The sequence below is a fragment of the Erpetoichthys calabaricus genome, chromosome 2, assembly GCF_900747795.2.
Source record: "Erpetoichthys calabaricus chromosome 2, fErpCal1.3, whole genome shotgun sequence".
In the NCBI taxonomy this organism is placed as follows: domain Eukaryota; kingdom Metazoa; phylum Chordata; class Cladistia; order Polypteriformes; family Polypteridae; genus Erpetoichthys; species Erpetoichthys calabaricus.
In genome coordinates, this window is record NC_041395.2 from 284,781,511 (window position 1) to 284,798,763 (window position 17,253).

At 37.4% G+C, this 17,253-nt stretch overlaps 1 protein-coding gene across 5 annotated transcripts in view; it reads left to right on the plus strand.

Moving 5' to 3' along the window:
- Nucleotides 1–17,253, plus strand: part of LOC114647134 (CREB3 regulatory factor-like) — a 75,062-nt gene that overhangs the window by 14,526 nt on the left and 43,283 nt on the right. For all 5 annotated transcript variants that reach the window (XM_028795675.2, XM_028795676.2, XM_028795677.2 and 2 more), the window contains exons 2-3: nt 11,476–11,624; nt 11,894–12,013. In XM_028795675.2, the coding sequence (XP_028651508.1) occupies nt 11,616–11,624; nt 11,894–12,013 (129 nt within the window). In that variant the 5' untranslated portion in view covers nt 11,476–11,615. The remainder of the gene's footprint in view (nt 1–11,475; nt 11,625–11,893; nt 12,014–17,253) is intronic.

Genomic DNA, 17,253 nt, shown 5'->3' on the forward strand with positions numbered 1-17,253 from the left:
GCAATAGCCTGATGAAACAGCTAAACCTGAAGGTCATTTATAGTCAAACCCACAAGGCTTTACGTCATGCATCTGATCCTTTATAATCAGATGTATGCATCTGCCAAGGGTAACTATCCTCTAAGTGACTAACAAATAAATTAATCAAATAAATAGGCACCAGCCAGACAGGACCAAGCAGAAAGTGCTAAAGAAGTTTTTTTTTTTTTTAAGTAAGCAAAAAGGAGTATTAGGATAACAGTTTTGCTTATAAAAAAGGACCAGAAAAACCAATGATTTCACCATGCTTCTATTTCTTGTGTTATTTGAAAGAAAATGGCTGCATTCCACTTACATGGTCACATCTACAGCATCATATAGCCAAATGCTATAAAAGTGCAATGTTACTGCCATCTTGGATCCAGGATGTGCTATGGACACTGAGATAAAGGAGAGTGCCCAAATAAAAATTTCGATACAGGGAGGATAAGGAGAGAAATGGCACCTATGCAGTAGGCAAAAATTATGGTTAGGGAAAAGGTTAGGGTGGTAACCAGAAACAGCAGATGAACTGATAGTCAATCCAAAAATACAAGACCAACGTAAAAATATAGTGTAACAAAAAGCCCCCAACTATAGCTCAAAATTCCTAGCCTGAACTACAAAAACTTACAAGAGAAAATGACTGATCTGTAATATCCAAGGCTTGAATGTGGGAAGCTGTGCTTGGCTGTCTTACATGGACATGAAATCCCAGCAATATGACAACAGTGACGTATTGATTATTGATTCAGCTCTGGCTATGGCAAGACACATAAACATCATAGCTCTGAAAAGAGAAGGCTACATTGGAACATAATCTAGGTCTTGAGCTTTTTGAAAGGAATCATGAAAATTTGATTTCAATGCAAATTGTTCTCCTGATCTCGTCTTCTTCTTCTTTTGGCTGCTCCCATGAGTGTTGCCACAGTGGATCATGTTTTTCCATATCTTCCTTGCCCTCTGCATCTTGCTATGTCACACCCACCACCTGCATGTCCTCCTGGAACTAGAACATCTACATTCTTATATTCCTGAACAGCAAATACAGTACATTTTGATCTAGACCTCACCAAAACAAAGACTACTACTTACACATATATAGGCACACATGTCTCACACACTCTCATTCACTCCTGTCCACTCTCATCCCATCACTCACTCATTCATATTACACACACATGTTAAGTCAGTTCACACCCATTAAGATTATAACTACACAGTAAATCATGAAGCATATGTTGCTGAGTTCATTCTGGTGTTATTATAATTCCAAATTACAAATCTCAATCATTTAAATTCATATTTTTATTCATGAAAATCCAAAGCAATCAAATAACTTTTACTAAATAGTTGGGAAGAAACATTCAAAATGTGTGATCCAAGTAAATTATCAAAATGAGTTAGTCAACAAAAATACCTTAAGAGGAAAATTCATACAAGGAATTGTTATTTCAATGGTGAATGTCTTTTTAATGCTGTCATTAAGCTCAGCCAGTTTGTCTGAACTGTAATGAAACAGTAGCTATCGCAAATGAGTACAATATGATGTATCGTTATCTTCAGAAGCATGGTATTTTCAATGACAGCTACAATCACAGCAGCAAAATACTCGCCTGTTCACTAACTCTACAAGAATGAGCAATAAGTGCTTCCCTCCACGTTACATGGAGAATGGCTAAGCACAAAAAAAAGCCTTTACGAATGCAGATGAATCATTTTTATTTTAAATTTTATTTATTCATTTTATTGTAATCATTCCATACAAACAGATCGATTTATACAAAAAAGAATTGAAGACAAATCAAACCCCACCCTTGAGAAGGAGAGCATGGCCAAAGGAGAATTGCTTAGGGCTTTTTTAATAGGGCAAAAATGAACAAAAGAAAGGAAAAATATATATAGGTAAATAAAAAATGGAAAAGGGAAAGAAATGCTGAAATAATTATTTCTTCTTATTCTAAAATATTATTGATTAGATCCTGCCAGGTTTTGAAAAAATTCTGTACAGATCCTCTAACTGAGAATTTGATTTTTTCCAATTTCAAATAATATAAAACATCGGTTTCCCACTGACTTATCAGAGGAGAGTTAGGATTCTTCCAATTTAACAAAATAAGTCTGTGTGCCAAAAGTGTAGTGAATGCAATCACCGTTTGCTTGTCCTTTTCCACCTCAAGTCCGTCTGGAAGAACACCGAACACAACTGTTAATGGGATTGTGACACCAAGGCTGTCTGAAAGACACTTAAAGATTTTAGTCCAAAATGATGATAATTTGGTGTGAATGCAGATGCCAAGTTGCTAGTGATAATAATATTGAGTCTGTGAAACAGGTACAGTACCTTTGTCAGCTGTGACTACTGCACATCATGTTCATGTTTTTGCAGAGAATATCCAAAATAAGTAATAGTTGGTGTCAGTCAAGTTAATCATACATTCGTTGCCATTGAGGAATTGACAGACAACATGGATGTGGCGCAGCTGTGTTGTCTGATATTTTGATGAAGCAGAATTCAGTGTTGAACAACAAGCATGTGCATGGAATGATGGGAGTTGAATGAGTTGAATGTATCTGAGCACTTATCCTTTTTGGTCTAAGTTATGTTGTTAAGACCTGTTTTTGAAGGAGAGCCATTACCACTCACCCTTCTCCTTTGATGTTTTGTAATGTCATTCCTATAATGATCATTACAACGCATAATGTTTCACATCAAGAGCTCACCTGCCCTTACCACACTAAAAATGTGAATATTAAACAGGATCTATAAAACATAATCAATAAATCAAAATTTCATGGTTATTAAAAACATATTCACAGTGCCTTTCCTAATGTAAATAAACTTTTCTTTATGAGTGATCTTTCAGATAGATTTATTTTTCATGTTGTTTTCACCTGTACTGCTCTGAAGAGGATTGCTAATGTGAAAAGAGCACCACTGCCCACAAAGACACACCCTGCTTTGTTGTTTTAGGTGTTTCCATGCTGCTTCATTTATCAACAACAACAACATTTATTTCTATAGCACATTTTCATACAAATAATGTAGCTCAAAGTGCTTTACAAGGTGTTAAAGAAGTAATTACAGTACATGCAAAGAAAAACAAACTAAATTTGATAAGGAAACGAATGCACAAATAGTATACAAAAATAAATAAAACACATAAGATAGATATATAACTAACAGAAACAGAGTCCTTATATAAAATTGTTTTTTTTTCCTTAAGTCTCTAAATGAAGGTCTAATGATAATGATGGGTCTTGTGACAGGTTGGGATATCCACTTTAATTCAAACAATTAAACATCACAAGTGGCTGTACAACACTTAGTTTAAAAGAAGATGAAAAAAGATTGCAGATTCATTGAAGAGAATGATAATTCCATGCATATATAGTTTGTTAAGGGTAGAACAAAATTGTAGTCACAAGAAGGCCAAATTAAAAAAGTTGTTTTTTATGATCAAAGAATAGAAAGATTCAGAAGTGTGGTTTGAACAGGAATAGTTCAGGGTCATATAAAGCCTTCACCCAAGTGAAGTGCTAAGTGCTAACACTGCTGTACAAAAAATGTGCCTTTGGTGGAATTAATACATTTTGTGATAATATTGAATACCAATCCTCAAAGAAAATATTCATACCTGTGTATTGGCAGAGGAAGCAGACAATCGCAGTCATGTTGGTTCAGTTATCAGTACAGTGGTGAAAAGACTGCATCATAACCATTAGAATCAGAATAGAGACAGATACAGTAGGTGCCTTCCCTGAACGTGTATACTAACTTGGTAGTGTTTGTGATTTAACTAATTCAGCCATCCTTTAACTGCACCAGATGTCCACTGTATTGTGATGTTGAGCCAGAACCTGTTTAATGAAGTTGATGAGTCAACAGTCCATCACAAGGCACACGCTTGTGCACACAAATGTGTATGTTTTCAGAGATTTTCTGGAGAAAGCCCACGTGTCATATTTAAGCCTTCTGTTTAAATTTGTTTTTAATGTCTTTTTTGTTCAACACCTATAAAGGCTGGCTGATAAAGCAAGTTCCTTGAAGTTCATTTAACTGTAATTTGGTGATAGAGAGTGATTTGTAATGTTAGTATTGCCATTATTTAGATTTTTTTGGTTTTCTGGAAGTTTTGCCTGTCTTTGGATTTTGATTGCTGGATTTTACATTGGAACTTTGTCACTGTGGATTGCCTTTTAAAGGCAAACTTCTTTGCCTTGTTCTATTTTTGAGTATTTAAAGGCAAACTTCTTTGCCTTGTTCTATTTTTGAGTACTTTGAGTACTTTCTTATTATTTTACATAAATGTTTTTTTAAATAAAGATCCTTTTGGCATCTATATCTCTAAAAGCCAGGGGTTTATGGTAAGCCTTTCCCTTGTGAAAACATCTTGATTATATTTTGGGATTTATATATAAATATGAAATTTTGAATCCAAAGCTCATTATACCCATTGTAGGCCTTAGCCATCCATCAGAGTAGATAGCTACGCTGCCTGGGAGTAAACTTACTTTGGCAGGTTGGCAGGGAGTCTGGCCTGCTTTTTGTCTCTGTTTTGGAGGTCTTGCATTTTTTTGCCATTCTTGTGTGTGTGAGTCATAACAACATGAAAAGGGGGAGAACTTTCAGAATTCATACTGGCTAGGAATTGCACACAAAATTATAAGAACTTGAGAAGTCAGGAAAATGAGAGGAGACCATTCAGCACATCAGCCAGGCTGTCCCAATCTCTCATCCATATACTTTTTTTTAAAAAGTTGTCACAGTTTTCACTTCAGCTCCATGGCTTGGGAGTTTGTTCCAGATGTCCATGACTTTTTATGTGATTAATTTTTTTCTGGGTTCCTTCTTAAATACACTTCCCCTAATTTACACTGCTATCTTTGAGTATGTCATTGTTACTTAAATTAAATAATTCTGTTGAATCCATTTTATGAAAACTTAAGGAAGGAACTTGAAATGTATCCCTACGTAGCCTTCTTTTTAAAACTAAAGACCCCTGCAAAGTAGGACATGTCCTTTTGTTCCAGATTCACTTAGTTGCTGTTCTCTGCACAGTTTGTAGAGCTGCTATCTATGTCTTTTGTAGAGCAGTGACCTGAACTGCGCACAGTACTGCAAATATACTTACACAACCATATTATACTGTTTGAGCGTAACAACATTTTGACATATTCAACTCCACATTCTTTTAAGTAGTTTCTTTGTTATTGTTTGTCATTAACATTAGCGTTATATGAGCATAATGTCCCTTGTTTTATATTCAGCAACTTTCACACTATAACATAAAATTCTTAGGTCCACTCAATCCAGTTCAGGGTTCTGGGCAGAGCCTAGCCCAGCAATACAGGGAGCAAGGCAGGACCAAACTGTGGAAAAGACACCAGTTTGTCACAGGGCCCACTCACACACCCCCATTGTGAGAAAGTGCTCACTCCAGACCATAACTCAGTGCAAGATTTAAACCCAGGAGGACAGATCTGTAAGGCAGCAATGGTAACCACCGTTAACTGTTCCTTAGACAATGAACATGTTGTGTTATTATACACCCCTAAAACCATTTTAGGTTAGCATAGCTCAAATTAATGTTACATTTTCTACATGTCTGCTTTAAATTATTCACATTTTTGCTTTGTTTTGGAAATGATCTACAATGAAAAGTTGTGCCACTGTGATCTATTTCATAAATTTTTCAAAACATTTCAGCCACACTGTCTCATATTTCAAGAATTTACACTGAACTGTGCTTTTTAACATAAAATGGCAGCAAACACAAAAAGAGCGGCTCCAGAAACAGAACAATGAAATGTACCACTAGCACAAAAGAGTCCAACTAAAACACTTCAAGCATACTAATGCAGTGAAAAGTATTGAGTTGCCCAACAATACCCACATGAATCACTGAAATAATTTTTTCAACAGTCTGGCAATTCACTTTGACTTAAAAAATCCAGTACTGTATACCCTTTACCACTCATTTTTAGGATAAAGAGACATGCCCTTTTAATCCCACACTTATCCATCCTCCTGTCTTCCTGCTCCTTCATTTCACTTGAAGTACTGGATTCTTGAAGAGTACTGTTAGAGACTGGCATTATCGAATACAAATCTCTCATAAAGTATTCTCACCTTCCATCCCTCCTGCTCTGTCTCTCACACAGGGAACATAGAGAGATTAGAAGGCTATTTTGGGGATCTAGGGCACAGACACAGGCTTCAAATAAACAGATTCTCTCTAAGGCACAGTGAGAAATGGAGATGTGCAGAAGCTGGCCATCTCTCTCTCTCTTTCTCTCTCTCTCTTAGGGATTATGTCTAAGGGTTTATCACAGGATCCATGCTGATGAAGCATCCCTGTCTGGAGCACATTGAATACACCTTCTTTGGACAACACAATGAAACTTTTGAAGTGTCTTGCTGTACCTTATGTGGTATGCCAGCCATTGACAGGGTCATGTCTATTGGTGCTATCTGTTATTTCTCTGGTGACTAAGACAGTACCTTCTACACCTACATAGATTACTGAAGACTGTGATACAATTGTTTCTATTCCCATGGTTGAAGGTGTTCTATATTGTCTGAAGAATGCTATCTCAGGGAATCCTCCAGCTTTACATGGCAGCATTTTCTGACAGAAGAGTGCCATGTGTCAGAAGCTTCAAGCAGACATGCTTTGTGAGCTCAGCACAGTTTGAGTTTATTCATTCATTTTCCAGCTTCACAGGAAGTTATTACTATCCCAGTGTTATTGGTCTGTTTTGCCCGTTTTATTCTTGTTAGTCAGATTGGAAGTTACTAAGGTCTGTCAGTTGGCCTATTTGAATTAAACTTTAATCCCTCTCATGGATAATTGGCCAGTTATGGTTATTTTCTACAAAATATTACTAGACTTTTGTGTTTCCTCTGTTGTCAACAGTAAGACTTTCTATAAAATGAGTGCTTAAACTTATACTTAAGTAAACTGTGTAATTATATGAGCTGCTTAACAGGCTTAGTTTAATTCCTCACATGGTTACTGTTTGTCTGGTGACTGTACATTGTCTCCCCATCCATGTCCATTCTGGCTTACTTTGGTGTACCTCTATACTCTAAAGACATGTTTTTACTGTAGATAAATTACAAATAAACATAATTTATTAAACTCACTTAATTCAATTCAATGTTGTGGGAGGCTGAAGCCAATGTTGGATACACTTGGAGAAATGTAGTATAGAAGCCTTATTTATTTTCAGCCAGCTTTTATAAAAAACTAGGGGGCTCTGCTCGCTTCGCTTGCCAACCCCCATGCGGGCCCTACACGCTAGTCATTTCCCGGATCTGCCGCTTGCGACGAATCGTGTTGTGCTTTTGGATAAACTTGAATATCAACTCTGTCTTTGATATCTCCGTCTTTCAAAACTATCAATTCGTCACATGTTGGTTTATTATATATGCATGTTTATTATATATGTGAGCATGATCTTTCGGATTCATATAGAAATCCAAGAAACCTTCTTTGTCTGTGTTTTTAAGATAAATTTAGTGTAAAGTGCGATACTTTTGGACGTATGGATTTTTATCAATTATTGGCTGTAGAATTTCTAATACATCCAATTGTGTAACTCTTTCGATTCTATGTTGCATCACTTCTACGTGATTATAAATATAAACCTGACCGAATCGTGGTTTCTTTGAAATTAAACTTGTAGTAGCTTTAATTGTCGTGGGACCACAGATTCTCATAGCATATGGTCCTGAATTGTGTAAATCTACGTTTTGAGTATTGATTGATGTGAACACGAACAGATTATTGTAGATTCTGATATTTTGCCTGTAGTGTTTGTGGATTTCACTTTCACCAAATAACAAATCTTTTATTTCTCGCGGATACACCTCTTCATTGTGAAGAAACACTACTTTTCCGTGATGGCAACACGGATTAGACAATCTGCAAGTCTCTGACTTAAACTTTAAAGCCGAACAATATCTACATACTTCTGTCATATCACCTGTGTCCATATATTCGATCTCTTTTCGCTGTTCCGTTATTTCACAGAGTAATAATTTCTGTTTGTTTGCTCTAATGCGATCTTCACTATCAGTTTTTTGAGACTTTCGAATTTTAGTACTTTCATTATCTCTAACCTGCCCTGCATGTGAATCACACCAATGTTTTTGAACCTTGTCTTCTACTCTTTGTCTTTTATTGCTGGACCTGGGCGTGGTTAAATCTCTTGGCACAAAGTCTTGTCTCGCAGTACTTGAAATTATCTCTCTGAAAAAGTCTTGTCTCGTCCCAGGATGAAAAGTCTTGTCTCGTCCCAGGATTTTTTTATATAATAGATGTGAATAAAGTGCAATTGCAACACTAGAATATTCTTGTCTTGCTAGCAAATGAAATATGTGTTGTTCTTAAGTATTCTGTCATTTGGGCAAAGAATGTAGCTTACTGTGCAAACATTATTTAAACAAAGGGCCAAAGTCAGCATTTGTACTTGGTTGTGCTCTTCTTGCAGGCTTCCTATATCTTTTAACTTTTATAGAGACCCTCATGTTTTTTAGGCCCAGACCAGACTAAAGTTGGGGCTAAGTAATCATTCATTAGATCTGGTTGAAAATTTATGGGGGGCAATATAGACCTGAGAGAGAGAAGGCATGCTGCAAAAGTGTGATGGACATTCAGAAGGGGAGGAGCCATCTTGAGAATCTGTGTGTGTGTCTGTAAGAGAGAAGGAGATATCGTCAAGAACTGAAAGGAATAAACAAAGTTTATGCATTAATGGATGCAGACAGTGGTCAATGCTGGATAACAGCAAACATTATCAAAACATTCATGAAAGAAATTTCACATTACTTGTGTTGTATAATCAATGCCAGATCATCCAGTCTTATACTACCAACATGCAAAATGCATGCATTTTTTGCAAAAATATTGTTTAATCGATTCCGGTAAAATGAAAGAAACCTACTACCTGGGAGCCCTTTCAAACAATGTCTCGCTTTTGAATTGAAAACAGGATTCTTGGCCAGTGCAGCAATTCTCAGAAAGAATCCTGGCTTGAATACGCTCATGTAGTTAGAGAAAGAGAATGCATATAATGTAGCTTCTGACCCCAATGAGCAGCATAAATGAACAAGAAAAGGATGTAGCTGAGAAAAGATCATTGGATCGGCATGGGAGGAGGCATGGAAGATTAGAGCAATGGCAGAGGTGTTGATGGTCAGCTAAGGAAGGAAACTGCTTGCAGTAAAGTTTGCATGGGGGATCAAGTCATTGCATTTCAAGAAATATTAGGCAAGAGTACCAGTAATGACACAATGTCAGCTGAATAATGCTATACCAAATCATACACACTGAAGATCTATCAATATATTATTTTTGTCATGCTGTACGTTCACCAAAGGATATGTCAAAATCAACACATAGATCAAAAACACAAATACATTTTCATAGATTGCAAACTTGTTTCACTGGACAAAGTACTAAATTGTATTGTACAGAAATATTCAGCATGATTCATGATATTGATGACAACAACTCCACAGTAACAATCTATACAAGTCCATGCGCCCTGTCACAGAAAAATTAATCAATGTTTCACTTTGATGGCAGCTGGCCTCAAGTCCCAAAGCAAAACGGAAAAGTTCAGGCTGTACTTGTTCACACTGTACAGTTGAAGGACATACACAAACAACCCAGAAACATTCTAGTAGTACCAAGCACAAAGAAAATTTCACATTAAGAAGTTTCTACATGTTGGCAATTGCACTGCACTCATCATAGAAAATTAGAAAAAAAATCTTAGCCTCATCTGTAAGTACAATGTATAGAAAGTAGTGAGGAAGTATAAGAAAAAGATGTGTTTTGAAGCTCACAAACAGAAGAGAACTTCTCTGACTGATGCCTTGTATTTTCCATTCCATAACAGAATGGAAAAAAGAATTAAAGGGCAGACATTGCTGCTGAAGTTGCTGTAACTGTTAACCCTGCATAAACCACCTCTCCGTCAGGCAACAATTCTATTGGCTGTCAGAAAAGGGGCAAGCACGACTGTACTGGAAGATTGGTGCTTGGTTTGTAAATATCACATGGACTGCGACGCACAGATCAGCAATGAGATCAGCAACTGTGATTGGCAAACCTGAAATGCCCTATCACAAAAAAATTGTATAATATGACATTGGCTTAAACTGAGTTTATTATTTATTTCATTTTTAGACAACAGCACCATTCCTTGGGAGATGGGGGCAGTCCCCACTTTCCCGTAATACAGAGATGCCACAGCTTATGACATAGTTCTAGTTACATTTAGCAGCTGAAGTAACATTAATCAGTTAGGGTTTTTTACTTTCTCGTATACAAAGTATATGGAAAGTATTGGAATCCTCTAAAAATTCCATTTCGAGATTTTGACGAATCCTGACGTTTTAGACCTCTCTGAGTCCAAAAATACAATTTTTGGAATTATGTCTTTGTGTCTGTGTGTGTGTAAACACGATAACTCTTTCACTTAAGTAAACCAACTTTTACATACAAGTATTAGATACAAAACATAGATTTCTGTCAACTTTTGCTCTATTTCCGTTAACCGGAGTCCAATTTATTCAACATTACTTTTATAATAATTGCTCAATATATTATTAATTTGTTGTTGATGGTTCTTTAATGTATATAATAGTATATAATGTCCTCACAGGTGGCGCAGTGGTAGTGCTGCTGCTTTGCAGTCAGAAGATTGTGGGTTCACTTCCCGGTTCCTCCCTGTGTGGATAGCGCTTTGACTACTGAGAAAAGCGCTATATAAATGTAATGAATTATTATTATTATAATAGAAAAATATAATCATTGTCTAGGGGTGTACTCCTCAAATATCCATCCCTCTATCTGAGTATACGAGAAAGTCTAGGGGAGACCACTTCTGATTTTTCCATGCGGTTTTTGTACAGCAGTACTATCTACTCAGTGATGGAGGCAGTGCTTCACCTACCCTTAATCCAGAGGTGCCACTGCTTAAAGGTACTCATAATTTTCACTCTAGCTGCATTTCATAGCCTTTTCCATGCAAAAATTCATTGTTGTTCTTGCTTTCTCGCTATTATTTTTCTTCCTTTAAAAGTTGTTTATTTAGCCAAAGTATAAAAAGTATTTTACCTGTAAATATGTGTGATGGTCTATAGTGTGTCCTCCTTAATACCAGTTTAAAAATGACTGATTAGACTGTATTTGATTGTAATTGGAACTTGCAAAAATGCTACATTAAATGAATCCAAATATATCAACCTTTTATCATTATTATTATTATTAGGGATTAGTCCTCTGATGAACTGGCATGATATCAACGTATTTGAAAGTCAAAAAACCACCACCATTCAGAAGTTTGACACTGTTTTATTCTTGATCTCTTAATGCGCTGGGCTTGTGTATTGCAGGGGTTCACATTTACCTAATTTTAATGGGAGACTCATTTTTACAGGTTGCAATGACGTCACACAGCTATGATGTGAATAATGTCGATACATCTCAGTAGTCCAGCATTTTGTGTAAATACCAACTTCTCTTGTATCCATACTGATTCACTCCAGAATTGTTGAACAGTCTTCAGAAGCATTGGACATGCCTCAGGTGCGTATTGTTTTGCTACACACATTCTTTAAGTTCTGCACTTGTGATGAACTTCCTTTGACTAACTTGAATTTTCATTTATGCTATTTATGTTCAATGGAATTAAAAAAAATACATAAAAAATCTTTTGAATGTCCCAGTGGCCCTGCCTGATGATGATTATTTGGGGTGGTTTTCATTGATTGTCTCCGTACTGATAGCTGCTCCTTCACGCACTCTGTTAATACCTGTGCATCTGTTGCCTTAAATTGTTTCTTTTCCCTCTCTAGCCTGGAAATGGGATGGAACCTGCTTTTGGAGACTCCTACAGGATTTCCCAGACTTTTATTAGTTCTGACCAAACAGCCTCTCAGTCAAGCTGCCGAGCTGATCTTGATATTTATGAGCAGGTAAATCTGTAATTTCTTGCAGTGGGTGGATTGCAATATGTGAATGCAGCTAAATCTCTCTTGCTCTGAACTGTTAAATAATGCAAAGCTTGCTACTGTCACTGTACAGAATAATACATAAACAAAAATAAAAATGGAAAATGTATTTGTCTTTCAGTTTGGCTTATAATAAAGCAAAGAGAAGATTATTGTGAGGCTGTGTTCCTCATCAATAATGCAGGTCATGTTTGCTTACTTGAAATTGAACTATTCACTTCATGATCTCAGACTGCCATCCTCGGGTCCAAACAAGTGTAGGATATTCACAAACGTCAGACAATACCAACTCTACATTTATGAGCACGAGACACATGAGTGCAATCAAGTGCTGCACACAAGCAGCACTTCTGGCCTAAACGAATGGTGGTACCACCTTGACTTTGTGTGGATTTCCTCCCACATTTAAAGATGACTTGCTTTACGACAGTAGCAGTGTAAAATGGAAGTCCATCTATTGTTCTTTTTTATACATAGTAATTTATTTGTCTCAAAAGGGAATTTAGCTTTTAGTTCAGTAAATATGCAAATATTATAACACATACAGCAGCATTAAACACCTCACACACACACACAGAAGAATTACAACAAAGGGAAAAACGGTTCTTGACACACTTATGCTGAATAATTTGTTTAGTAAATGTACTCAGTGTGTTGGAGGGAGAGGATGCACAGCATTGTTCATAATAGCACTCAATTTTGTCTTCATTCTCTCCTTCACTACTACATCGACCATGTTGAGAGTGCCTTCTATAACTGAGCCTACCTTCTCTTTGATTCAGAGGGCCTCTGTTGAGGCAATGTTACTGGCCCAGTACACACCCTAGCACAAGGGCCATCTTTTTCAACACTACAGTTTAGAAAATTGCACTGGATATCACAGATCTATAAAAAAATGTAAGGGACGTGACTACTGTCATTAAAGGAGTGCAATCTCAAAAGATAAGAATCCATTATTCCTTTTCTTATAAAGTTATTCTGTATTACAAGACCAGTCCAGCCTGTCATTGATGTGGACCCTCAACTATGAGTACTTCTAGCATTGCGCCATCTTCACATGCATTCCCTGAATAGTGACTGGCAGCAGAGTCTCTTTGGTGTGGTGAACATCAACAAGCAGTTCATTGGTTTTTGCTTATAATAAATTCTCCACATGAATCCTATATTCTGTCTCATTCCCCTTATCAATACACTGCCACTCGCAGAATCATCTGAGAATTTCTGCAAGTGACATGACCTGGTGTTATATTTATAGCTGGAGGTGTACAGAGTGAAGAGAAAAGGAGCCAGGACTGTTCCTTATGGTGTTTCAGTGTTGCTCACATCCACATCAGAGACACAGTCTTTCAGCCTCATAAACTGTAGCCTCCCAACAGATTATGTCCATTATAGAGGACACCATTATCTAGTACATTAGAGTTCATTATCCCGGACACCATAGGCTTGTCCACCTGCATATATCTGAACTTACCTACACCTTAACAAGCATGGCTGGATAGTACTGATGGCAATGGAGAAATCAAAAAATATAATCCTTACAGTGTTGGCAGCTTTGTCCAGATGGGAAAAAGCCTTGTGGAGCAGACAGGTAATTGAACTTCTACTCTGATCTTTGCCAAACTACAGAGGATCCAGGTGAGATACAGTACAAGAGAACTCATATAGTCCAGGACTAGCTTCTTGGATGTCTTCTGGATGTGGGATAAAAGAGCTTCATCAAAATTCACTTCACTCCAAATGCAATTCAACCAGGAAAAATATGCTTCTTGCTGAACACATTTTGTTATGTTACAGCCTTATTCCAAAATGGATTAAATCAATTTTTTTCCTCACATTTCTACACACAACACCCCATAATGACAACGTGAAAAAAGTTAACTTGAGAATTTTGCAAATTTATTAAAAAAAAAAATTGAGAAAGCACATGTACATAAGTATTCACAGCCTTTGCCATGAAGCTCAAAATTGAGCTCAGGTGCATCCGGTTTCCTCTGATCATCCTTGAGATGTTTCTGCAGCTTAATTGGAGTCCACCTGTGGTAAATTCAGTTGATTGGACATGATTTGGAAAGGCACACAGCTGTCTATATAAGGTCCCACAGTTGACAGTTCATGTCAGAGCACAAACCAAGCATGAAGTCAAAGGAATTGTCTGTAGACCTCCGAGACAGGATTGTCTCGAGGCACAAATCTGGGGAAGGTTACAGAAAAATTTCTGCTGCTTTGAAGGTCCCAATGAGCACAGTGGCCTCCATCATCCATAAGTGGAAGAAGCTCGAAATCACCAGGACTCTTCCTAGAGCTGGCCAGCCATCTAAACTGAGTGATCAGGGGAGAAGGGCCTTAGTCAGGGAGGTGACCAAGAACCCGATGGTCACTCTGTCAGAGCTCCAGAGGTCCTCTGTGGAGAGAGGAGAACCTTCCAGAAGGACAACCATCTCTGCAGCAATTCACCAATCAGGCCTCTATGGTAGAGTGGCCAGACGGAAGCCACTCCTTAGTAAAACGCACATGGCAGCCCGCCTGGAGTTTGCCTAAAGGCACCTGAAGGACTCTCAGACTATGAGAAAGAAAATTCTCTGCTCTGATGAGACAAAGATTGAACTCTTTGGTGTGAATGCCAGGCGTCACGTTTGGAGGAAACCAGGCACCGCTCATCACCAGGCCAATACCATCCCTACAGTGAAGGTGGTGGCAGCATCATGCTGTGGGGATGTTTTTCAGCGGCAGGAACTGGGAGACTAGTCAGGATAAAGGGAAAGATGACTGCAGCAATGTACAGAGACATCCTGGATGAAAACCTGCTCCAGAGCGCTCCTGACCTCAAACTGGGGCGACGGTTTATCTTTCAGCAGGACAACGACCCTAAGCACACAGCCAAGATATCAAAGGAGTGGCTTCAAGACAACTCTGTGAATGTCCTTGAGTGGCCCAGCCAGAGCCCAGACTTGAATCCGATTGAACATCTCTGGAGAGATCTTAAAATGGCTGTGCACTGACGCTTCCCCTCCAACCTGATGGAGCTTGAGAGGTGCTGCAAAGAGGAATGGGCGAAACTGGCCAAGGATAGGTGTGCCAAGCTTGTGGCATCATATTCAACAAGACTTGAGGCTGTAATTGCTGCCAAAGGTGCATCGACAAATTATTGAGCAAAGGCTGTGAATACTTATGTACATGTGATTTCTTAGTTTTTTTTATTTTTAATAAATTTGAAAAATCTCAAGTAAACTTTTTTCATGTTGTCATTATGGGGTGTTGTGTGTAGAATTCTGAGGAAAAAAATGAATTTAATCCATTTTGGAATAAGGCTGTAACATAACAAAATGTGAAAAAAGTGATGCGCTGTGAATACTTTACGGATACACTATTTATCTTATACCATTGACTTAAGATGAAAGGTCAGCTTTACATCACAATATGAAGAATTTGGATAGCTTTGTTTTTAACTGAATTGTCCAATTTGTAGCTCTGAGTTTGTAGGGTGTTCACATGAAAGGTTCGACTCAAATACTTGTATTTACCATTCATCCAATAGTAACCAGAAATCGTCTTTCAGAACCCAATGCTTTAACCAAGAATTCAAATCTCAAGGAAAAAGCCACAAGTCAGCAAACCCATAGAACCAAATAAATTGTTTATAAGGGATTTCAACTAATGTATCCACAAACTTGGACAAAGATGCGCATGCGCCGCTGACTTAAATATTGTCACATTGTTGACATCAAACAGCAGGCCTCCAGTACTGTGTCCCCTGACAATGAGCCATCACATCATAGTAACAAATCATTCAGAATGGAGAGGCCAACTAGAAACAAGGTGACATTGTACATATTTTCTAAACATAATAATTATAGTAAACAAAAATGTATAAACCTCTGCAAAAATGAAACATTGAATGAAAAAACAGGAATCATAACACCACATACCAGGAGTAAGGCATGATAGTAGCATTATTACAATTTGGTGCTGCTTTGCTGCTTAAGGGTCTTGACAACATTGAATCAACCATACACACTGCTTGATTATAGCCGAATTGTACAATGGAACAGCTCAATAGGAACAAAAAAGAAGAAAGGTCTGTAGTGACCAAGTCAAAGCCTGGACCTAAATACTGTACAAGGACTTGAAGTGAGCTGTACAAGGAAGAAAATCCCCTAATATCCCATAGCTGGAAACAGTCTGTGTGGAAGAGTGAGTAAAGATTCCTTCCAGTCTATGTAATTGTCTCCTATGGAAGACTGCAAGAAATGTCTGCAAGATGTTATTGTATTTCTGCCATAAAGGGCAAAAGCAAACAGTGAAGGCAACAGATATACTTACTTTGTCACTGAGTAAATGGCATTTATGTTGATTTTCATTGAATAATTAAGCACAACGTATGATCTTTAAATGTTACTTGTTTGAAATTACATTTTTGGTAGAATCGTCAAAGGTTCGGTCAGGGCATCTGTAAGAGCCATTTGCTAGTTATTTCAGTTATATTGAATGTTTGCCTATATATCAGTGCATAGTCTGTAGGAGGTTCTTACATCCCTCACAAATAGAATTGAATTGGTGTATTCGAACTATTTCTAGTATCTCTGACTAGTGACCTGCCTTGCCGTGTGTAAGGCATGGAGGGCACACAGTTTTAAACCATGCCCTTACGTGTGCCCCATAGCATGAAAGTTAACATGCTGTATTGAACGTGCAATGCCATATGTTTAGAGCATACTGAAGGCAAAGTAAAGCATCTTTAAGTATAGAAACAACTGAAGTTTGACAATAAAAGCTAAGTTTAGAGAAGAGACATTTTTCCAGTTTTTTTGCTTTTTATTCTGTGTCTGTAACAACCCTTTTTCTTTATTCTTGTGTGGACTATTTGCTTTGAATTTTCACTAAATCTTTTAAAACGGATTTTTGGACTGAGAGATTTCTTTTGGCATGCATTTGACCCTTGCTTGATCCTGCGTTACCCACCAGCAGCTACAGCATCCAAATACAACTGTTAAAGAGAGTTTAATATTTGTTATTGATCTAAAATTATTGCATTGTAAGAATACTTTGAAGGAAATAAAAAAGGAAAAATGTATAGAATAGAAATACGAACCAGACGTCCATACAGTATATCCACACATTCCAAGCTTGTATTCAATGTTTCATACTATACAAAAATACACTGAAGCTGAAATGTTCACGTATGTTAAAAGATACAATCCTTTTCA